Source organism: Miniopterus natalensis, chromosome 8, assembly GCF_054644295.1.
Source record: "Miniopterus natalensis isolate mMinNat1 chromosome 8, mMinNat1.hap1, whole genome shotgun sequence".
Taxonomy (NCBI): Eukaryota; Metazoa; Chordata; class Mammalia; order Chiroptera; family Miniopteridae; genus Miniopterus; species Miniopterus natalensis.
In genome coordinates this window covers 34,275,785-34,301,436 of record NC_142088.1, presented here as the reverse complement: position 1 = coordinate 34,301,436, position 25,652 = coordinate 34,275,785, and the positions used below count along the sequence as shown (strand labels likewise).

General features: G+C 36.6%; 1 protein-coding gene across 2 annotated transcripts in view; it reads left to right on the top strand.

Moving 5' to 3' along the window:
- The first annotated feature begins 10,794 nt into the window (after positions 1–10,794).
- PPP1R1C (protein phosphatase 1 regulatory inhibitor subunit 1C) overlaps positions 10,795–25,652 on the top strand; it is an 83,978-nt gene continuing 69,120 nt past the window's right edge. The window contains exons 1-2 of one of the 2 annotated variants that reach the window (XM_016225205.2): positions 10,795–10,979; positions 12,674–12,734. In XM_016225205.2, the coding sequence (XP_016080691.2) occupies positions 10,899–10,979; positions 12,674–12,734 (142 nt within the window). In that variant the 5' untranslated portion in view covers positions 10,795–10,898. Of the gene's footprint in view, positions 10,980–12,652; positions 12,735–25,652 lie in introns of both variants that reach the window. The other variant, XM_087819408.1, reaches the window with a different exon arrangement.

Genomic DNA, 25,652 nt, shown 5'->3' with positions numbered 1-25,652 from the left:
AGGAGCTGGGTGATCCTGAGGCGGTGTAGGGCTTAAAACTGCAGCTAACAAGCAAGCCTTTAGTTTCCATAGCAGCAGTGTTTGCCCTGGGGTAAAACCTGGAGTGTTTCATATACAAGATGAGTCACTTTCTTAAGTGAGTCCCGTGAATCAAAGTTGGGGCTGGAGATGAAGTGTTGCAGAGCCTGAGCTAACTTGGAACTTCCAAACCCAAACCAAAGAGGGCAAAGAAAGGCGAACCACTGAACCCTTTGTCCACAGGATAAATTTTGGAACGGGACGCCCTGAAATGGGAGTTCTGACACAGGCTACTCCTAGAATGGGCAGTGTACCAGGTAATGCACAAAAACCAGTAGGACTGGTGTTGTGAACAAGGGAGCATCCTTGAAAGGAGTCACACACGTTTGTGTCTTTTCGCAATGCCAGGTTTATTAGGGAAGACCTCTCCAATAAGCCAGTAGAGTCACACACAGGTTACACACAGAGAGGGGAGCTTATGTGATAGATGATGCAAGCAGAGCAGTGTCTGCAGGTAGAGAGGTAGGCGTTGGTCTCTAGCCAGGCGGCCACAGTAGCGGCATGCACCTGATGGAGTGGAAATCTGATAGGGACCCTGGTACAGCCAAGCTCAGCACTGGGTTGTGGAAGCTCTAAGTTCTTACAGCCCACAAGGGGTAGAGGTCCCACTCATATCAGTGTCCAGATGGACCCCTTATCCAAGTGTCCAGATTTGTGGTTTGGGGCTTTCTGGGCCTCTCCTAAGGGTGTTCTGTTCCATCCCTTACCTCAGCCTTGACATAGAACTTGACAAAACTGTCATGGTTGACCGGGGTTCCATATTGGATGGTCAAAGGTGTCCAAAAAGTCTGCTCTTTTCTTGTTTTATACATTTGGGGATACCTCAGACCTTAAATAAAAGTTATTTGTACACCTTGCAAATTTTTCCAGTCTGAATCTCCTCCCAAACATCCAAGGCAGTGTTCTATATTCAGAATTTAAAGTCACTTACAGTAAAAGAAGTTTTCATTTGATCTGATGAAATATATTTCAAGAATCTTGTTTGATAGATGCCCAACCATAAATATAAATAGCAACCTGAAGCTACAAATTAACTGAAGAAACTTAACCATAAAAGTGAGTTATTTAAAATATTGCAAGGATCCAAAAAGTTTTTAGTAGTATGATAAAAACGAACAAACAAAACTACTCACATTTAGACACTCCTTAGTGTAATATAAGAACACCAAACTTAAAGATAAAATCCTAAATATTTCTCAAGAGAAAAAAATCAGATGGCTTATGAAAGAGATTCTCTTCCAATTAAAATCAATAACACTGCGTACAAGTTGGCAATGAAGAAATATTATCAACATTCTGAAAAAGAAAAAATGATTAACCTGAGTTTGTTACCCAGCCTAACTTACTCATATGGGAGCACAAAATAAAGATTTGCATTTTTAGATATGCAAAGACTTAGAAAGTTTATTGCCTGTGAATCATTTGTTAAAATATTACCAAAGAACACATTTCAGCAAGACAGAATGAATCCAAGATGAAGAAGTGGGGTGTAGAAACAATGGTGAGCCAAGAAACCAGTGAAATGAAATAGTCAAAGCATACTGTAAATAAAAAAAACACCTGGAATTAAAATAAAAGATCATTTCACTATGTAAGGTGAATAAAGACTGGGGAAGGTAACATGCTAAGCTTGGAACTAGATGTGGACAATGAGTGTTATTCATCTATGACATTTATTATTAGTATAATTAATTTTTAATAGGGCCAAAAACAGTGTAAAGACAAAGTCCTGTGAAATCGATAGGATTTAGGGAAGACATTTCGGAAGAAGGGGCATTTGAACTCATTCCTAAGGGAAAAGTTGTTTGTCAAGTAACAAAGGTGGCATAGAGAGATGTTCTGAGCAAAATGCCCACATGGAACAGCGTTGTGCAAGGGCTTGGCTTATTCAAGATGGAATAAGAAGATGGTGGCTGCTGGGTCCAGGGGTTGATGTGTCTAGAAAAAAATGTTTTTCAATTTCTTCTCTGAAGGGCCAGTTGATGATCTAATTGACTTCTTTATCATACTTTCTTAATTATCTACTCCTGACATCGATTTGCTTCATGACTCATTATTTGCACTGGAAGAGGCTCAGCACATTGCAACCTGCTAGAAATTGTATGTTCTTTCTGAATGAAGACTAATCTCTTTGCTTTCAAAAACATTATGCATGTATTATACAAACAGTCAAATGAGTCATATGTTAATTATACCTTTAAAACTGGGCGGTTATGGAATCATAAAAAAGAGGTTTATATTTTAAACTCTCAAGAAACAGACTATGGAATAGCACTAATAAAACCCATAACAGGTTGCTGTGAAATAAATGTGACCAACAAGCAAGTCTGTCTTAGAGACCAGCCCAGAGTCACTACCGAGCAGCAGGAGGAAGAAACAATGGTGAAGGCCTCCGACATTGAGTACAGGTTTCATGTTCTCACTGAGAGCTTTGCTTTCAGGGGAAGTGACTCAACCTAATCAGTGCAGTATCCTATTTTTTAACCTTCTATTACTTAAGAGTATTTGTGGATATAAATAAGCCTACGTTTTGCATGGAAATACAGGCAAACAATCAAGAAGAGCTATCACGTTCCTTTCGGAGTCCACTCAGAACCAGGAGATTCCAAAATTGCAACAGCATGAAGCCAAGAGTTGCAATCATCTTATAAAGAACTTTAATTTTTAAATGGAAGTTAGAACAAAGGAAACATACACAAAGTACTAAATGTGTAAATACCATTTCCAGAGTAGGAATGGAGGTGAGCAGAAAGACTAAGACAGCATTTGTCAAGTTTTACTATAATAATAATAAAGGCAAAATGATGACTGTTACAGTGCCAACTTAAGCTAGTCATTTCTTGAGGTATTAGTCAAAAGAAAAGGAATTTTTGGCAAAGTAGATCTTTCTCTGACACTGAGAGTACAGAAAACAATTGGCATCTTTCTACAGAGATGTTCTAACCAAATATATTTCTTGGAAAACATACTCAACTTGAATATAATATAAATTCATGTAATACTATAGCTTCACTGACATCTATACTGTATGAACCATTTCTAATCAAATATATAGTTAATTTAAATTTACATCCTGTTTTCTTAAAAAAAGGATTTTGAGAAGCTTCTTAGAGCAATTACTATTAGCACCAACTTTCTGTTTCTGAGGATTGATGAATTAATTTGTGACTTATACAGACATTAGCCTCCGATCTTTTCTTCTCTGTATCTTGCCTGTAGGCAATCGCCTAAGTATTAGCATTTTAACCATACAGAAGATTACACTCAGAATATTTCTTACTACTTTTTTACCTCATTACAGAACCTAGGTTCTATTCTTAGTACAAATTGTAATTGGAAAAGACGGTGGTCATACCCCTTGCATAAAGATTTGGTATCTACTCTGAGATGGGATCCCTCCAGAATTAAGATAAACCTGAAGCATCTCAATCACAACCTTACACACGGGGTAGGTCCTTCCTCGGGGGAACTCAATTTTTCTAGTTGTGCTCCAGAGTTTTAAGAAACTATCTGTGACTGTCCAAGCATGAAGGGATGAAGGGGGAGATGGACCAAAGCACCAGCAAGAGGTCAGTCTTGGTTTGGAAGAAGCTCCTAATCTGAGAGCCACAAGTCAGAGTTCTCATTGGTTCCCAGGGGTCAGAAGTAGGCTGGCAAGCAGCCGCTGCTGGGATTTACCTGGTCTCCCACTAGCTATAGCTGAGTATCCTTTAAAATGTTGCATGAATTTTAAAGTAAAGTGCTTCACCATTTCAGGAATACAGTATTTTCCTGTCTCCTTTAATCATTTAAAATAGTCTGTAGATAGAGGCAGTACACAAAATGCTGTTCTTCATATCTGTAAAATGAATGAAACAGTTTAAGAGTCTACCAAAATTTTGACACCTATCAAAATTGTGCCTGACATCAATCATACAAGGTTATAAGGCACAGATCTTAGGTGACTCACAAAACTCTGCCTTGAAAAATTATAAGTTTAAAATCTTGGAGGTAACTGAAGTTTGTTACCAGACTGCAGGGGTCCATTTGCCTGTGCACATCAAAGCCCGATAAGACACGAACAGGTATTTGCAGCCAAGAAAGTAAGGATTTACTAAGGACATGGCACCACACTCAGAGTCCCAGGCGAGCTAATGCTTAAAAATCTGGCTCCCTGAAGGCTTTTAAGAGATGGATTATATAGGGGAAAAAATCATTCAGCATGGTGACTAATTGAGTTAAGGTCATGATCTGTACCGATTGGTTGGTGCTAGGGTAGGGGGTCATTGATCATTGCATCTGGTCCTGATGTCAGCCATGGAGAGGTCCAATTTCAATTGTTCTGTGGGATTGTTCCGCTTTTTTGTTCCGCTTTTTTAGCTCTGGATTGTCCACACAGCTGAGGTCAAGATATTATGTTTAGGCTGATTGAAAACTCTGTCTCAATAATCAATAGACCCAGGACTTTGTTTCTACGCCTACTGGATGCTGACCAGAACCTCACTGTCCTGAGGGCTTAATGACTGAGCAAGGGAGAGGGAGGTGGGTGAGTCAGGGTGCTGGGTGAGGCCAGTTTGAGTCAAAGGAAATAAATCAAAATAAAGTCCAGAGTAGAGAAAATAAGTTTTCTGCGTCGTTACAGGCTGAATGTTCCATATCTGGCGTTTGATGAATTTTTAAAGAGCAAAACTGGAGCTATTATATTAGCTAGGGAGTTATTTGTTGCCCATTTTGTTTTCTTCAGAATGTTTTGTGTATTCAAGTTTCTCTTTTGCAAGACATCTAAGAAATAAAGAGTGGGCAGGAATTTGAGAGAACTTGTTCCTTCAAGTATTCTCTGACTGCAGAGTAGCACCAGAATATATTTCCTATTTGGCTTGATCACACTTTTGTAGTATGTAATACCATTTGCATTTTGAATATTTTTTCTGAGTCGAAGACTTGAAGTTTCTTAAAATCTAAAGAGCTTCATTTTCTGCCCTCTTAACGCTGACCCTTCCCCCTCACACACACACACACACACACACACTTATTCATTCATTCTGTTTTAATTATGTGTCAGTAAAAGTAAGACTATGTTTTGTTATTCATAGTTTAGAGAAAGAATCAACAAAGCTAAGAAAATAATAGCTGTTTTGAGGAAACTACAAGAAAACAAATGACAAAAAACAAGAAATTTCAATTATTGTAGCTCCTATGCACCATATTGCATATATCAGCAAGTATATTGAAAAGCCCTCCGTGTACCTGCAGTATATCCTGCAATACTGTTCTTACAGGTAAATATAAGAGTGTTATGAACAGCATTCTTTTGCATTTAATAGTGAAGTTAAATTCAATATCTTATGGAAATAATGATCTCATCCAAAGCAGATTGTCCTTAATTTAAAACAAACATGTTTTTTGAAAAACTACTATATTTTCATTTCTTTGATTTAAGGGAAAGTGTAAAAACAATCTTTTCATGCATGAAAATTAAGAACTTTTATAGAAATTATTGTTTAAAAACTTATCTTTGTTATTCTGGAAAAGAATTTTTTAATTATAAAATTAACACCTGCCCATTTTATAAAACAGAAAAGCATAAAGAGCAAAGATATAACCTATAATCCCACCACCCAGAGATAATTTTTAGTAACATCTCAGAACAGGTTCTTTTAAAGTTTTCTCACATCACACATAAAAATATAAGCATGTGTATATGTGTATGTGTTTTATGCATGAGTATATATGTGTATCCATAAAAATATGTAATGAAATTATACTAGACATACTGCTTAATAACCTACCTTTTTAAACTTAACTGTACTTAATACAGTGGGGGGAAAAAACCCTTAAATTATTTAAAAACCATACCAACAACTAGGTGTGAGATTTTAGGAGTTAGTCCAAATTCAAACCCAATAAAATGCCATTATAAGATCATTCTATCATATTATCAAAAATTGGTAAAATGTGAAGAATTTTACAAATGAATTATTTCTTCATTAATTTGTTTATATTTTTAAGAAAGAGAAACACACTCATGGCGTCCATAAAAGAGACTGCTCTACTATTCAGGAATCCAGAGTAGTAATTTCAGCACAGAAAAGACATATTATCTGAAATAAATTGCCTACACTTTATTCTCCTCAACTTAAAAAATTTATACTTACATTTCTTTTTATAAATTCTCCTCTCTTTTCTGTATCTTCTGTATTTTCATTCTCTCTCTTGAATGGCTACCTGCTTGCAGCCCAGGGCATACTCATGCCTTGCTCATCTATAAAGCATCCACTCTCTTTCACCCTCTTTCTCTCCTATGTATGAAGGAGACTTTCTATTGATTGCCAATTTTTATTTTTATTTTTAAAGAGCTAGTCTAAACTTTCTTCACTTACCCATCTCCCAATTTTTTTGTCATCCTGGCTACTAAAATTTAACAGATACATTTTAATGATCATACTTATATTCTCTACAGGTTGTTTATTTGTTTGTTTTTGTGCTGATTATATGTTCCTAAAGAAACCTTCTATAACCTTGATTTCCATGTTACCATTTTTTCCTGATCTGTCTCCCTCTCTGACTAATTTATGTTTGTTCGTTTCCATTCTGTCTTCTCTTTCCTCTTTTAATCTTTGGCTTCCTCAAAATTATATACTTCCTTCTTTTTGCATCCTACATACTGCTTGGGTTGATTTATCTACTCCCATGTCTTCAATTGCTTATTTGACAATGACTCATATTTTTATGCACATATCTTCAAGATACACCTCTCTTCTGAGTTATAACCTATATATATAATGGCCAGCTGTTATAAAAATAATTATAACTTTAAGAGTAGCCAACAATTACTGAATTTTGACTATATATGCTTGTTCCAAACTTAGTGGTATAAACAACATCAATGTACATGTTCCCAAATTCTGTAGGTCAAGAATACAGACAGGGTAAAGTGATGATGACTCCATGACGTTTGGGGCCTCAGATGGAATACACAAACAGCTTGAGATGACTCATATGGCTGGGGGCTAGAATCATCTGGAGGCTTCTTCACTCACATGTCTCATGGGATGGCTGTGATGACTCAAAGGCTGGCCTTCACTGGGGCTGTCTGTGGTCTGGAGTCAGCATATGACCTCTTCTTGCCATTTGGACTTCTCACTACTCTTGGGTTCTGAAAGGAAGTGCCCCAAGAGCAAGCACCTGGAATGTAGGCAGATAAAGCAGAGTGGGAATTTTCCTTTTTTGCATCTTTATGTTGTAAGCTCCGAAGACACAATCAGCTGGGGTGACATTACCATTTAATGACTAGAATGCTCTGGAGGCTTCTTTATTTACATTTCTGGCATCTTGGTAAGAATGGCTCTAAGGCTGAGCTCAGTTGAGGCTGTAGACCAGAGTGCTTACATGTTTCTTCCATGTGGCTTTGGCTTTTTTAGTGTGGTGGCTGGTCTCTAAGAGGGAGCATTCCCAGATGGAGGGACTAGATAGTAAATTGTTGCAAGAGAACTAAGTAAAATTAGTATAGCTTTTTATGACCTAGCCTCTGCAGCCATGTGGCATCATTTCTTCTGTATTCTATTGGTTACTGATGAGTCATTAAAGGAGAGGAATTAGACTCCATTTCTAATTGTGAGTGAGTAGTAAGAGAATATTGCAGAAGAATATGTGGAATAGGAGATGTTGTAACCATCTTTGCAAAATACCACCTAATCAGGCAATGTGGTAAGCACTTTCCATGAATTATGACTCTGACTGCTCATATCCACCCTATGAAATGGTCATAATTTTCATCCTTATTTTAAAATTTAATTTTCACTAATTTTAATGATGATAAAATGTAAGGAGCATTACCACTTAGAGGGTTCACTGGTACCAACCCAATTGTAAATCTAATATAATTGATTTTTTTTGCTTTATATTTTATCATCCTTGCATGCTCTCTCTTAGTGAGTGATACCCCCATGTTCTAAGCTGCTGAATCTGAAATCTTGGATCCATCATTCTTCCACCTCTTTCTTTCCTTATCACCATTCAATTCCATTAAATAACTGTATTCTGTTAATCTCCCTCTCTCCAGACCTTCACTGCTACTACTTTGGTTAAAGACTTTGTCATCTCTTGAGTAAATTATTATAAAGTCTTCAGATACTCTTGCTTCTGATTTTGACTCCAAATCTATGCTCCACACAGGCACAACAGTGACCATTCTAGGACTCAAATTCAGTTATGATACTCTCTTATTTATATCTCTCTAGCTCTACTTGTTGCCTTTGCAGTAAATCTTGCCCTTTTTTGCATGGTATAAAATATTGTCATGCCTATCTTCCTCTAGCTCAGGGATTGACTGGAGCTAGCTGGGCATGAATACCATGCACACACTGTATTAGAGCTGATGGAGCCTGTTGTTCTCTGTGGAAATCACTGTCATGTTTGCAGAAGGTAGCTCTATGTTGCTGGGATTGATGGCAACCTTGTGGATATGAGAACCCAGGTTTTCTAGACTTTCTATTTTATTAAGATAAGCTGGATGTCTTTATTTTTAAGAGTTTTTAAATGTCATCTCAATATTTTAAAATGCTGTGTAGGGAAACAAAAGTATCTGTGGTCCAGAGTCAGAATCACCTTCTTATCCAGGTCCCTTTCTATTTCTTGTCACCACTTTCTACTATAACATTTGTAGTTCTGTGATGCTAATTTGTTTATGATTCTGCCTTCTCTTAATGGTAAGTTCTTTGAAGGATGGAATTTTATTTTGTTCATGTTTGTATACCAGTGTTTGGCATAGAATGAGATACTCAATAAATATTTGTTGGATAAAAGAATAATATTTATGAAAGCATTTTGAAAACTAATATACTTTCTGTAAACTCACTAATTACAATTTCTATGTTTCATATAATAATCATCTTGCCCAAAATAAAAGGTAGGGAAAGGCTAAAATTATGTAAATCAATAAAACTGAAAAGTATCAAAACAAATGAAAAGAGAGATGGGTAAGGAATAAGTCCCTCGTCTTCTTTTCATTACTCCTGTGCCTTTGCTAGACCTTAATTACTACCTTAAATGAAGTTTTGAATTAATTCCTCACTAGAAATATGTTCTTGTTTTCCTTTTATATAATTTGAAAAAAAGATTCAGAGGAATAACTTCATTAATGATATTAATTCAGATTTTCTTTTAGGGCCTTTCTAAGCTGTTACAAGTAATGTAATTTATAAGTTTTCCTTCAACAGTACAAGGATGAACCCATCACAAAGTTTCTTGCTGGTCAGCACTGTTCTCCGACTGAAAGTGCTTTCACATCCATATCTTCATTTGCTTTTTCCCCTAGTGGGTATAGAAACCTGCTTGAATAATGCATATTACTTTCTATATTCTTTCAACCGAATGTTGCATAGTTAAATCATTAAGATGGATTCCTGGTATGGACTCGGAATTTTAAAAAAAAGATTCATTTGTTGATAACTGGAATAGTCAACTTCTAAATGTATTCTACAAATCCAAAAACATATAAGAAATCTAGTATTCATTAAACAACATATTTCAAATAAGGAAGTAAAAAACTCATGGTCTTTCTTCCATGAAAGCCGCTTCATTTTCAGTCTTCCTTCAGAGAAGAAGTCGAGTGCCTGAAGGCCACCGACTACGCTGTGGCCTCCCCTTCATGCACAGTGTGGCGAGCAGGCAGTGCTTCCCCCTCTCTGCCTTCATGCACCGCTAGCCAATACGACCACCAGCCTCTGTCGTTCTGGAGATTACCCCTTCTGTGCTTTCTTTGCAAGTTTTCTTATCTTTGCACATATCTTCACAACTGACAACAAAACACAATGTTGGATACCATTATGTTTCCACTGATGTTTTCTAGTCACTCCTGTATTCTTCCACATCGGAGGATATAACCAGCTCCCCCAGAAAATAAAATAGAGGTCACTGCAGCAGCAGTGACTTCCAAGCTATTTGCTAAATTTAGCTGCCCAATAATTTCCACGCGAATGAAAACTGCGAGCTGCAATTATGGAATGCTGAAACAGAACAGGACCTTAAAGGTCATTGAATCCAACCCTTTGTTTTTCCGATGAGGGTATGGGGGCCTAGACATAGCCTTCGATTTGCTTGAGGCTACAGAGCTTGTTAATGGAAGCGATGGAACTTGAACTAAGACCCGCTCAGCTGGGGGCAATGCTGTCCTCACTAGCCTCAGATGTTCTGCCTGCTCTGATCAGCCTCACCTAGCCAGGCATAGCAGATATTACTGGTTGTGGCTTACTCTCTGTGGCCATTCATCTATTTGGTGGCTGGCTATAAAATAGCAAAGGCGAATGAATTGTAAGTTGCTGCAAGAGAAATGAAATGATTCCATACTCCAACCCTGCCCCCAGCTCCCAAAACTTCCTGCCTGCCGTTCATCAATAATGAATGGCCCATCCCTGCGATGCTCAGAGGGAGCTTACGTGGCACTTTGGCGCAGCCGGTTAGTAATGTGCAGTGGATAGAGCCTTTCTTTCAAATCCCAGGGCAGCGGGTCCTTCAAGGCTAGCATCGCATTTTCAATTAGCTGCTGAGCGACTGTTTGGCATGTGTGTTAGTGAAGAGGTACACAATTAGCTTTTTATTCCTTTCTGGGCTGCGCCGAGGAGACCCGAGAGCCTGGTGGGGGAGCAGCCAGGCCAGGCTCGCTGTGGATGTGCAGGGGGAGCTCCTCAGGCCTCGGCCTCCTCGCCCGCTCGCTCGGCAAGTGCAGCTATTCATCACCAAGTGCTCTGTGCTGGCCGAGGGCGCCTGAGGAAACATCCCAGACGCGCCTGGGGCTGGTCTCTCTGAGCCCTTCACGTCTCTCACTAATTCTCATCGGCACCATGGAGCCCAACAGTCCCAAAAAGATACAGTTTGCTGTGCCTTTATTCCAGAGTCAGATTGCACCCGAAGCGGCAGAGCAGGTAAGTGGAACTGGGTGGGGACCAGTTACTGGATATAAAGTAACAGGACCTACATTCTTGTTCTTAATTGAAGGCTTCTCTACCTCTTGAATTTGCCTAGCTTCTTGGATTTCCAGGCTACGTGAATGAGAAATGAGTTGGTTTCCATATGTACTTATATTTGAGTTGCACTGGGGGAACTATTGGTTAAAATGCAGCACTTCATGTGATACACAATTGGCACCTGTTAGGGAAAATGATTATATTAGCAATTCAGATTTGGATCCAAAAATCTGTTTGCTTTTGCTTATTAAAATAACAGGTTCAGCAGTTAGAGAAACTTCAAAAATATTCTAAAAATTAACCACTTTTTATTTCATTATTTATAAAATCAAAAGATTCATTTAACAATGAAAGCATTAAATCTTAGAATAATTTCAGATTATAGACTTCATATTTTATTTTAATATTTTTTATTGTGTATCCAGAGCAGTAATTATAAGCATATGTAATGTATAATAGGTAGGATTTGTAGGTATATGTATAATTTTTAAAATACTTTATTCAGATATTAAAAATAGTATTTTAACATTTCCTGAATTCCTTTTCCATGTATGATATATCTATATATCAGTATTTCTCTCTTTATCTCTGCCTCTCTCATGTGTGATTGTTTTACATTTGTATTACCTTTCATATTCAGATTTAGACTCTTGGTGCAATGGAACCACTTAAAAGATCATTTGTGGTAAAATTATAGCAATGGGGAGGCAAAAGCAAAGAAACGTACAGGGTCATCAGCCTAATTCATTAATTTCTTAAGACCTAAATTATCCATGAATCTTTTCCCAAATACTATATACAAAGCTTTAAAACTAATTATTAAATCCGAGACTCATAATTTTTGAGGATGTTTTGATAATCTGAAGTACATTCGACCCAGTCTCAGGCCAGATAATTGCAACCTTGTACATGTATCTGTGTTGAATTGGACACTGGTTCTATCTTGGACAAGATGCCATTGGTAAATTTTGTCTACTATCCTACTGACATGTACTTTAGGAATGTGCTTATATATTTAAGGGATCAAGGTCACATTAGAGACTCTAGTCATAATATGCTCCTGTAACTCTTAAAATTAAGAACTGCCCCCACCTAAGAAAACCTGTTAGTTTTAAATGAATTACATACTTTCATAAGATCCATATCCATTCTTTATTTGTTGATTTATTTTAAATACTATACTAGAAAATAAGAAAAGCTTGTAATATTAATTAAAATTAAAAAGTCATGTTGTTAAATTTAACCTGCTAGAAATTTGAGTTTTCTAAGCTTCTCTTATTTAGAAATAAGGGTAATGGATCTTGAAAGCATCGGCAATATTATGAGGCTCCAAGAAAGCCATTAAAATTAGCAAGACCTCCCTGTACCTTCAATGCATATTAATTTTTCGTGGCGTCATTTGATTATATACAACTACCTCTTTTCTGTGGAAATGTAGCTTTTTGGTCAACAAAGGTGATACTCATATATGGCAGTTCTGTCCGACTTTCTATATTTCAAAAAAAAAATTGTGAGCACCTACTGTGTGCCCTCCAGATATTAGCTTTTGTGGGTTGGGAAAAGATGAGGGTGGGACAGCTTTGCAAGCTGCAGGGTAACCTGGAGCAGGGTCTGACTCTCACTGACCTAAGCTGGGCCTTTGTTGTTCACAGATCAGGAAAAGAAGACCTACACCAGCATCCCTTGTGATTCTCAATGAACATAACCCCCCAGGTAAAGAAGCATGTTGTGTTTCACACTAACAGAACTGAATAGAATTGTTAAAATAACATCAAAGAGAGTATCTTTGCCAGAAGATTTCAGTTCTGGATTTCAATTAGCAATAATCTAACAAATTCGTCTATACCATGGATTATAAACAAAACCAGAAATAAACATATAGAAACTGTCTCAGGGAACAGCCGCTTTTCCTCTAAAATGACACATTGGTGATTATATGCTGTGAGATGTTTTACTGTCATGTGTTCAGATATTTGTACAGAATTTGGTTCAGTGCTTACTAATGAGGCTGGTAGAAAGTTGTTTAATTAGGTTTCAAAGCTCAAATTACAGCTCTCGAGGTGCTTACATCTTTACAGAATAGGTTTCTTATTTATGAAAGGTTGTCATGGGGTGGGCAATGAGCCAGCACTGGCTATAGCTTTGCTGATGATGTCATCTCTGAATAATGCAATTGACAAGTAACCAGATCAATTTTCATCACTGTTCATTTGAGAGCCATTCCAAAGGACTGCATCCATTTGTGGAGGTTTTATTTTCCATTTCCTGTAAAAAGTAAAGCTGATTATTATTTCTGATAAGGAACTATGGTCTGCAATACACAAACATTATTCACTTATTTACTGGAGGTGATTTTAATCTCACATTTTTTTACCCCCATTGATCCTCTCCACCCCCATCCACCCCACCCCCAGGCCTTCTCCCATACCAATGTCTGTGTCCATGGGTTAGGCTTTAATCTCACATTTTAGTGCTGTTTTTAGATACAAGTAAAGTAAGACAGCAAAGGTCATGGGATTAATTTGTAGCTAGGCAGGCCTTAGTGTTGGATTTTTATAGGTATAAACAATAAGGGTGGACAAAAGGAGTTCAAATAGTGGAAACATAAGTGTTAAGTCTAAGTATAGGTCTTAGTAAATAATTACTTTTAAGAATTTCAGGGCAAAATAGTCTGACTTTTTCAGATTCCTCTCTTATTAGAGAAAGATACATAAGGAAAGAAAGTAAAATTTTAGTGGAATATTCATCAGTGAGCCCAAATCTAGGAAAGTGTTGAGCTGATGAAAACAAATAAGCAAATTTATTCCTGGTGAAAACAAAGAATTATAATTTGATCCCATATCTTTAAAGTATTATAGCACTTTAAAATCATTTTGAAATATATTATTTCACTTAAAAATGTTAACTTATATTTGGATGAATCAGAGCCGCAGATGGTATGCATTTATAGTTTACAAATCAATACAAATAAGTAAACGTAATAATGAAATCTCAGATTGGAGGTAATTTTATAGCAGTTTTTCATCACTGTGGCAGACTTTTCCATAATGTCCTAGAACTTACCTCCCTATGCCAACCTTGAAAAGGATTGCCCACCTTGATTTCTAGGGGCCCTCTGACTAATGAAGAATTCTGCAGACGTTGTTACTGTTTGAATATAGGGAAGCCTTGTAACCTTTGTCTCTCATTTGAGCTCCCAAAATAGTAACTACTGTTTCTTGAATGCCAAATATTTGCCATTTGCAGTTGAGGAAAGTGATTTTTGCAGAAGTTCTTCCTCTAGAAGTGACAAATTACACAGACAAACAGATAATTCTGATCTAGAGCCTATGCATTTCCCGTGGCATGATCCCGGCCCTGCAAATTTTAGCTTGCAATACGCAGTGAAGGCTCTGTAACTGTGACTAGACATTCAGGCCCTATTGACAAGCAAACCCAAACTTGAAATAAGTCTTTTGTCTAGACCGCTTAGTTTAGTAAATTAAGAATGATATTTTATATCCCTGTGAACAAAATTTAGATATTTCCCTAGAAACCTTTTGTTACCAGAGCTCTTAATCACTAGAGGGCATTGTGTTATTTCCTTTATTGACTCCACCATTTTCTCTTTTTATAAGCACCTTTGGAGAGAACACAGATGCAAATAGCATCTCACGGAGAACTGTGTGGTTTTAGTAATGTCATCTCCCTGCATCTTCAGCCTACTTTTGGAAATTAGAATAGCTTCCAAGGCCTGGTCAGCCTTTAGATATATATAGCAATGTATATGGCAACCAGAGATTTTTGGACTAGTGATGGGTTCTTGCAGCAAAAAACCAAAATGCTTATATAGTTTTGTTGTAAAAATGATCTAGAACCAAAGGAGGAAATAAATTACAGAGGAAATAAATCTAAGGAACAAACAAACAGCAATAAAAGAACACCATGCCAAACCCAACCAACCCTAGATATTGATGTTTATTGACCATGTGTTCTTGGGTAAGGAACAACATTTCCAAGCTTTATTTTCTCATCTATAATATAGGGGTTATAAAGTCCATCTTTTATATTTCACAGTGTTGTGGTAATGATCAAAAGAATTAATGTAAACACACTTTAAAAATTGCAAAGTGCAACAAATGTTAGGTGTCATTAGCTTATGCATTCTGGAATACAAACTTTGCACATGATATTTAAGGTTAAGATATAAAAACTAGAACAGATTCTTCATAACCTCATTTGTATTAAGTATTTCTGCCCTACCCAACAATTCCTTATGTTCCAAATATTACCTGAACATTGTCTATCAAACAAAACATTACAGATAACGGCAACAACAAAAAAACCCTCATTAAGTGTTAAATGACCTTTTTTAAGCACTCACTTCCTCTAGCTCTCAAAAGCAATATGTTCGCTGACAAATAAAAATTGATTGCAGCTTTAAATCCTGGCAAACTAAACAAATCTCTTTAATTTATTGAAATTGCCCAGGAAACAAGTGAGTGTTCTTGGAATCAACTATCATTAATGCTGTTTAAAATCCCTGAAAGAAACCTTTCTTTATTGTTAATTAATGAAGCAAGAAAATTAAATTTTCCATATAGAGACATAATTAACAAACCTTTTCAATTCATATGATTACATCGGTGTATTGCAATCCTTGTTAAATGAGTTAGACGTAGTGTATTTTTTAACCTTTTCAAGAGTTTGCAGAAATAGTCAATTATCAAGTAATATTTGAAAGAATGGTGTGATTTTATATTTAGAAATACATAGGCATTCTGTTTATATTTGATAGAGGAAAAACAGAATAGAAAGATGTTTCAACACGTAAATCCAGATTGTTTGCTAGTTCATCTATGCTGATCTAAACACATAGATGAGGCAGGCACCTGATTAATAGGATTCCAGGGTCAACAAAATGCCCCATCAATCCCCTTCTAACTAGTAGCCCAGAGTTCTCAGCAGGAGGACTACAGAAACAGATATATGACCTGTTAAGGGTATGTCATTCTCTGGCATAGATTAATCAGTTTAATGGGAAACAGGACTAAAAATTTTGAATTGAAGACATCTGCTTAAAAAAATGTAATAGCAAAGGGTGTGTGTTTAGGGTGGAGAGGGTAGGAACTATGTGTTTGCTCCTAGGAATGACTCTGAACAGCCAGAGGCCGTAAAAAGATACTGGAAACTTGAGATGAGCAGAGAAGAGCAAAAGAAAACTTTCATCTTTTAAAAATATTTTCTGGGCTAACAGTGTGAGTTACCTTGTAGAAAACTGCTTATTTTTCTGTATTTTCAGTTCATCTTCTATCAAGGGCCTATTTATGACAAGCTCTCTGAGGCTACACAGTAGAGCCTCATTGTCTATTCTTGTACTGTGTGCACTTTGCTTTTACTCTTGGATAATCTGTAGTTAACTAATTTGGTTCCTATATTCTTACTGAGAGGGATGACTACACACAAATTTTCTCTATTTAGAAATAAGTGCAATGCCATTTTCTGCAATTTACTTCATCACATTTCCAGATTTATTTAAATATACTTATCTTTAAGTAGGCTTATGAGAAACTACATATTTGATTACCAGTAATGGAAATCTAGTATTGGAAAAGAACTTCAGAAAATACCTAACCTAACCACGCATCTTCATGAAAGATACATTAATCAACCCAAGCCCCAGAAACTCATTCCATTTTAAATATTTCAGAAAAGAATTCATAGTTACCCCTAGTTTTAAATTCCAGATCCAGTAATTTTAGATGTTAGAAAATAGTTTCTTATACCAAACTTGAGTAATGCCACACTTTATTCTAAAGTAACTCTTTGTTTGCTGCCTTCAATAAAAGTTTATTTATTCACCTTATTAAATTGATAAAAATATTCTTTATCATTTTCTTTTCTGTATTAATATTCCCAAGCTCCTATAAGGTTTTAGTGAACTGTATCCAAGCCTTCCTTTTCTGTTGGCCTTTGGAGCCCAGAGCTATACACAATCTTCCAGTAAAAAGCCAACCTAGACCAGGCATTCTAACTATTAAAGTTTGTGGCATCCATTCTTTTCCACTTATGGTTAAGCAGAGACAATATGGTTACAATTAAATTTAATGGACCTGATTCCTGTTAAACAGGAGTGAACCAAAAAAGGTCTGAAACTTAGCAAAGATTTGTGCAAGTACCCAGGAGTTTCGGCATCATTTAAAATCTTATACATCTAAAAATTGGGACCAGAAATATAATGTAAAATGGTTTGGGGATGATATTTATTGAACTTTCTATCCCACCCAATTTGGGGAAGATTGATTTTCTCTTTGACACTTTTAGCTCCAAATATTCTTAGAAATTCGGAATAAAAACAAAAGCATGTTCTTACATAGATCAGGATCCTAAAAATTAGTTAATATGAGACATATGAATTAAATATCACACTATCTCCCTTCAACCTTGATATTAAGTCCAGTCAGTAGAGAGAATTGGGCTTTCCAATTGACTGTGCTATTCAGTCTTTTTCATACTAAAAAGAATCCATAGTCCATTCTGGATGTAGCCTAAGGCTTTCTAAATGAAGCTTGCACTTTAGGACTCTGATTAAATGAGATTTTGAAGCCTTTGCATTTATAATCCTGAGAGACATTGGATGATACCTAGAGAAGATTGCTGGAGTTAGACTGAATTGTTCAAAACAGAGAAGCTCCAGGGATTTCTGATGGTGGGAGGTTTTTCAGGGTCAACAAAGTTAGAGTGGAGATTTGTTTTCAGTGTTAGGGCATTCATATGCACACAATCTCTTTTCATGGAGACCCTCTATGTAACAAAATGAACGATTTGTGATCAAAAGGCAATGGGCACCTTGAATGAAAGCTCCAGAAATCACACTGAGGATTTTCCTGGGTAAGATATCATCAGCCCAGACCTGCAAATTCCTGTAACCCCCTGGATCTCCAATCAAATGTATTCAAGTGAAAGCTGTGCTGGACCCATAGTCCAGACAGTTTTGTTTCATTCTAGGTTTTCTTGTCTTCTCTGGGAGTGTGGCTGTAATTCATTCTGATCCACAGTCCTTATTGATCGTTTAGCATTTATTTTGCCTTCTTGGTATTAATGACAGTACCGAACAAACAAACACCAATGTTTGAAGACCATTCAAGAGTGAACTGGTATCAATTTCTAAGGAATTTCAGAAAAACTTTTTTTTTCCTCTTCAGCATTTATTTTTATGAGTTATTCAATGCCAAACCATGCTGAATGATATAAAGACAAGTGATGCATGTAGCTTTCGGAGATTCATGTATTATACAATCGGCTGACTTATTTTCTCATAACTATTTAATCTGTTCAACCTGTCAAAATAGCCCAATCAATTGGAATAATTGTGAGCCAAAGATAAGGTTCTAGTTTTTAGTAATGTCAAAATTTGCTATACTATAGGTATAAAGAACTAGTCTACTCCTCAAATAAATGAAAGAAGATGAAAGGGCAAATTATAAAACTATGAAATAGTTCTACTTTATTTCAGCAAGATAACTACTTTACTCATTTTGAGTAATATCATATACTTTTCACCTTTATGTTGACTTTAATAAAAAATAGCTTAGTAAAATATGACAGAATAGGGGTAGGGTCAATTCACTTCATTTCCTTGGTCTTTGTATCCCTCCTTGTGGTGGATATGACAGATGTGAATAACTCTATGGCACTTTTGCTTGATGTAGAGAGGCAGTGTTTGTAAAGCACTGGCTTTGGGGTAAGATCAGGGTTTGAATGCCAGCTTTGCCAGTTACTGGTGGTGAGAATTAGGTGTATACTTAACCTCTATGGGCTTGGTTTCTGCCTTTCTTAAATAGAATATTGAGGTCTGAAACAGTGCATAGAACAGTGCCTGCAATGAAATAACCCTGAAGGCATGCAATCCCCCTGTGTCATTATGTATGCTTAGAAAAGCCTGAGTTTTCCGAAAGCCTGCATTTCTTATTGGAAGGTGGCTCAACTCTTTCAATTCTGACTGCATTAGGTAGTGTCAAAGAGTGCCGCCAAGAGACGGGGGGTTTTGATAAGAGAAAAGATGTACCATATTTCCTAATTCATCAGGATAAGAATACACAAGGCGTTGTTATGTACCTCATACTGTGGTATTTGTTCAACTGAGCATGTTTACAAATATAATTTATATGAAATATTAGCCCTTTAGAGTTTTTAAAGTAAGCATGACATTTGGTGTCTATAAAATTATGAAAATACTATTGTGAGCATTAGAGATCTTTGTGGCAGATTTGTATTTGACCAAAAATGAAATTCGTATTCTAGTAGTATGAGGAAAGAAAGAAGGCTGAGCACTGAGTATAAACATCCTTCAGAGGTATCCATTAAACATTAATTTTGGCTGCTCATATTTGACCCCATTCCAATTGTTCTCACTTCCTTTCATACATCACCTCTGTGCAATTTTCTGGCTAAGCTTTCTTTCTTTGGTTCCTTCGTTTGGTCCTTTGCCAGCTTTTAAGACTAAGTCTAGACTGGCTCATTAGTGTAAATCAGTCTCCATATTTTCCACCAATTTCTCTTACTTAAATTGTAGCATGACACTCACTTACATTTCAGAAGTTTTCCCTGACTGGTCTGATCCATTGTCCAGCTCTGTTATTCCAGTACACTCCTGCCATCCCCAATTCTCCAAGCTCTCTATTGATTTGTGCATTCAATTCAATTCGATACATATTTACCAAGTTCTTATTCTAAATCTTCCAGGAACATGTGGTCTACGTAGTGGGGAATGATATATTGGGATGAACCTGATGCAATTGTAATAATAATAGAATTCCCAATTTCTCAGTCCACGGTAAGATTAATTCCAGCTAAGACATAGAGGCACTTATTTATCATGCTCACTGGTCTATAACACATTTGTATGACTTATTTTAATCTTTTGCTTTAAACTTTTAAGGATTGGAGTCAGAGCTAAATTTTCACTATTTATTCCAAACTAGTAGAGTAGATATATCTATTCAAACTGGCAGAGTGAATATCTAGTAGAGTAGATATCAGATTCCTATGGATTATTAAGTTTAAATGGATAAAAAGTAGATCCTTAAATCTAGTGGCCATCCATCAAAAATTTTGGACACCTACTCTGATTAAGGAACAGTGTTAGATCCTCTAGGAGATAAAATGGTAAGCCACCATTTCTACCCTCATGGAGAAACCTACCTGAGACATTTTTTTCATTTAACACATGTATTATTGATAGTAAAACCAAGAGCTTATGGCAAAAATACAAAACAGAAATGTCTACTGCAGGACATTTTGGGTGGATTAGATTATAATGTTGTAAAGCACAGTACAAAGACTAGATGCTTGATAATGGCAGCTATTACTTCAGGGAGGCCGGCATGGAGTCCCTAGGAGTAGAGGTGTTGAAATCACTCAGGTCTGGATGTGGATGTCAGTGGGCTGCTTATTACCTCTGCTACCTCAGTAAAGTGGCTCACCCTTCAAGCTCCATTATGTGAGAAACCTAGGTTCTTGCGACTCTGAAATGCATGTTTTTTTCCTCTAACGCTACCATATTTCACTAAATAGAAATATATTCATTAGAGAGAAGGCTATTCTGTGTTCATTGAATTAAATGTGCATTTTTGTGTCTGCATAATACACACGGACCACATCATTGTCAGCTGTCCTGGGTAGTTTAAGGGCACAGTTTCAAACTTAAGATTTAAAAAAGAGATACTATAAGCTCTTTCTAATTGTTTCTAGTTCATACTAATACTCAAGAAAAACAGTAAATTGGTGGTACTTGGTGACCTCCAACAAAAAAATATAGCCAAGCTATGTAATTAATGGAGAAGAGTTATTTATATATTTCTTTATTTTAGAACTTCTAGGGAGCAAACCTGAAAGCTTTGGAGTTTTCTACCCTTTCTCCCATCCTTTTCTAGTCCTGACTTTGACCAAGTAGTGATCCAACAATTCCAGGCACATTTGGTAGCAGAGTTTACCAAGGGCTTAAACTAAAATGCCCCTAGGGCGCAGGCAGGTGAGAGCCCTGGCTCTGTGTGGGACATTGTTACGGGCCCTGTGTTCTATGTGGAGGAAGCAGGCTCCATTGAAGCCTTTCAAGTTAAACAGACAAAACTACAAAGAAAGAAAAATACACTGTGAGCGATGGGGGCCCCTAAGTGGTGAAATTTTAGAGATGCTGAAAAATATCTCCCTGAACCTGTTTCCATACTACCTGAAATTCTACCTTTTGAAGTTGTTGTTATTACTGCCACTCTATCTTCTAAAAATGCAAGGACCTGACCAGGTGTTACACATTGTCCCTGACAATTTAGGGAAGTAGTCCATCTGGGGCTCAGAAGGAACCTTGAAAGCCTGAGGCGGAGGAAGAGGAATGTCCTGGAGCAAATGTCCCAGCTGCAAAGATCAGGGACCTCAGAATTGTCTCCTCCCTCCCAATCTGTTCCCTAATGTTTCGGGGACACCCAACAAACATTCGAAAATGTTACATCTGTATCTATGAGTCTTCTCTGTGCTATGGGTGGAAGATTATCTTTGAATTAACTCAATGGCTTTGCATCACTTAGAGTAATTTGATATAGAGACAATTATAATATGCTTAACAAAGCTAAGCCTTTGAAAATTGCATCATCAAAGGGAGATATATTGACAGTCAAGTTAGAATACAATTACAGTTCAACCTCGGCAATAATGCTGATGAAAATGTACTGTTTGAACTAAGAAAATCTAGGAAATTTGTGATCTTTCTATTTTTCATTGTCGGAGAGCAATTTTCCATCATTATGGAAAGCGATTTTTAGAATCACACTCTTTACATATAAATGCATATTGACCTGCTTATAAAAATAGAAATGAATGTACAAAATAGAAGAATGAGAACAAGAGTTTGGAATAATTTGTCTCAATGGCGTAACGTTATTTTATGCTTTTTTCCTGTCTGATGAAAAACAGACGATTAGAGAACACATACACATGTTTATATGCACAAATATGTGTACACATGCATATATAATTCAAATATCTAGCTATGTGTCAAAATATAACAGGTTATCAATATAATAAAACCTACCTTCATTAAGTGACCTGGCTTACAGAAAGTCCAAGATCTAACAAAAGATCTAGGAAAGCTTTGTGAATTCAGGTTATAAATGGAACAAAGCTAATCATAAAAACAATTTGAATTTAAGACCAATAGATAAAAAACTAATCATATAATTTGAAAAATCATCAATATAAAACCCTGAAATTACTGGCATAGGTTCAAGTGGTGAGATTTATTTAATTAGAGATTTTTAAAATCAGAGGTATATTTAAAAATAAGTTACATTTATTAAATATTAGTTGCTTTAAGGATATTTCCTCATTTGGGGGGGGCGTTCTATGCTCACTTTCATAATTTGTGAATATGAGGAAAAGTATTACAATTAGATATAGAAAGTGAATTTCTCCTCTGCACCTGAAAGTCAATGTCTAATGGAATGTGTCATCCAGATGGCTGGTGTTGCTCAGTGGGTGAGCGTCGATCCAGGAACCAAGAGGTCACAGGTCCGATTCCCAGTCAAGGCACATGCTGGCATTTCAGACTCAATCCCCAGTAGGGGGTGTACAGGAGGCAGCTGATCGATGTTTCTCTCTCACCGATGTTTCTGTCTCTCTCCCCCTCTCCATTCCTCTCACTAAAATCAGTAAAAACATATTATAAATAAATAAATAAATAAATAATAAATAAATGAAATGTGTCATCCAATTTGAAATCAACATTTTAACTCTTGACTTCAGAGTTTCAGTTAATGGTATCCCTGTTCTTCTAATTGTTGAACCATACAATTTTGGAATCATCTGTGGCTCCTCTCTCTCCTGCCCCCTAAATCTATCGATGGCTTTTCTGCTGATTCTAGTGTTCAGGTTGAACCTATCCTTCTATATTTTTACTGGCTGCTCAGTCTAGGACACTACTGCTTTATTCCAAGGTCTTATAGTAACTTTGAAACTGCTTTCCGTGACTTTAACACTGGGAGCTGGCTTTGTGTAGAACTAAGAGCCCTAAACTTAGAATTGGTAAACATGACATGTCTGTCAGTCTCTGAGTCTTGGTTTCCAGTTCCACGAAACACAGATCATGGTAACCCGGGTGATACTGGAATCGAGCAAGATGTTGTATGTTAGCAATACTATTGATAGTGGATTTGTTCTTGCCCCACTGTGGTTTCTGTGAGAGGCTTTGGCAGGCTTAATTATATATGGGTGATTTACTATGGAAGATTTACTTTTCATAATTGGCTTTTTATGACCTTTAATTTGTATCCTATAATTTACCTGTCCTAGCTTTCAATTAGCTCTGATAAGACACATGAGGTCTTCTCATGAAGGGCTCATATATTTCATCATAATCTGCACATCACTCCTATTTCTTGCTTTAAGTCACTCAGTCATTTCCCCCATAGTCTATGAAAACTTTATTACACAAATTGGTGATAATTGTACTAAAGCTGAGATTTAATTAAAGGAAAGAAATAAACAGAACAAAGAAAAACAATTGAGTTAGATCATGGTTAATATTACTGCTTTATTATTATTATTATTATTATTTTACTTTTGACCTGGCTTAATTTCTCCCTCCCCCCCCCCTTTTTATTGAATTTATTTGGGTGACACTGGTTAACAAAATTATACAGGCTTCAGTTGTACAATTCTACAGCACATCATCTGTACTCTGCATGGTGTGTTCACTACCACAAGTCAAGTCTCCTTCCATCACTATTTATCTCCCCTGTACCCTCCTGCACCTTCCCCTCCCCACCCTTGGACCCTGAGCAATCACCACACTCTTGTCTGTGTCCATGAGTTTCTTCCTCTGTTTCTTTTTTGTTCAATTCCTCCACACTGCCCCCAGAACCACCGTCACCCCGACAGCTGTCAGCCTGCTCTCTGTCTATGAGTCTGTCTCTATTTTGCTTGTTGGTTCATTTTGTTCATTAGACTTTTCTATTTCTTCCTTTATTTCTGGCTGGGGGTTCAAAAGCTAAATACAAGAACCTTGCTTATGTGCCATGGGTACCTTCTTATTGAATTTAACTTTTCCATATGAGCAGTGATTTCATATCAAGCAGGACAGGCTCAGACTGGTTTGCTTTTCAAAGGACTGTCCACTCTCCCTTCATGGATCCTAAGCACTGCCCACTTGCCCCCAGTGATTTTCAGAATATAATGCCAGAGAATTACTCACCATCACATTTCAGTGAAGAAAAATGTCATGAATGACTGAGCTAGAATGGCTCATCTCAGATTCTACCACAGGCCATTTTACTTGGTGAAGAGCCCAGAATTCCTGCTTTAATAAGGCAGTAAAAGGCACTTTTTGCTTAAGGTCTTGGAGACGGTCGAAGATAGTTTCATACCATAGTTTTACGGTTCACAGCCATAGTTAGAGTGAAGGCCAACACCAGCTGCTCTGTTTATAGGGACAGTTACAGTACAAGGAACATATTAAATACATTTAGGACATAAAAACAAAAATACCTATAAGCTACAAATAAAACAATTTTTAAAATAATATGAGCTCAAAGGCAAATTTAAAGAGTTTAACAGTAATGTATTTACCTTTTATAGTTTTCAAACCTATTTCACCTATAATATATATCCTCAAAATGCTGTGAGATGAGTATTACCTTCATTTTACAGAAGGAGGGTGATAGGTGAGCTGCTCAAGGTCAAAGAAGCGAGTAAGTTAGTAGGCCTGAAATTTAAACATAAGTTGTCTACCCAAAGTCAATGTGATTTCTCACTATATTAATACTTTTTTTTCTACAGATAAGTAACACCATAGTCTTGCTATTTTATTTCTGTCTTCCTCATGGAAGTAATTATAAGCAAATTCCTCATTGTAACTTAGCCGCGTGAGGTTCTGTTTGATGTAATACCAGAATGTACTTTTTTCTATTCTATTCCAATGTAAGTGATGCTGTTTTGGAGTGTTGATTCTATACCTTTTTTATTATTATTTTTTGATAATGTATTAAATAAGATGATTGTAGAGTTATTAATACTAGATTTTTTATTATATAAGCAAAAATTCAGATAATCAGAAAAATAAATCTCATGCATTATTTCATTCTTAGAGTTAGACCCTGTTCTTTATTTCTGTTTGCCTACCTACATATCTACACTTATTAAAACAATCATTGCCTTGACTTAACACATTAGTTGGAAGGTTAACAGCTTAAAAATTTGTATTCTAGCTGACCAATATGACTGATTTGTACACATACTGAGATGCCATCTTCCCTTTCCGTCTATTGTAGTTCTTCATATCCCCCTAGATTCATATCAAATCCCCTTTTCCTTAGGAACCTTTCAAGACCACTCCAGCTGGAAGGCTTTACTCCAGTAGAAGTAACAAGTCACTAGATCCATTGACTCATTTACTCCAACTGATTGCCAATGACTTTTTGTCACCTTGTAATGCCTTGAAGGAAAGGATTATATTTTTTGATGTGAGTTGAAGACATATTGTGTCACCAGGTCTTTCCATGTGTATCAGACTTTACTTAAGTCCTCTCTGGGTAGCAGGACTGCAGAATAGGGCTCTGGAAATCAGGGAGAGTGACTAAGAGGAACCCTTACTCTGGAAGGAAA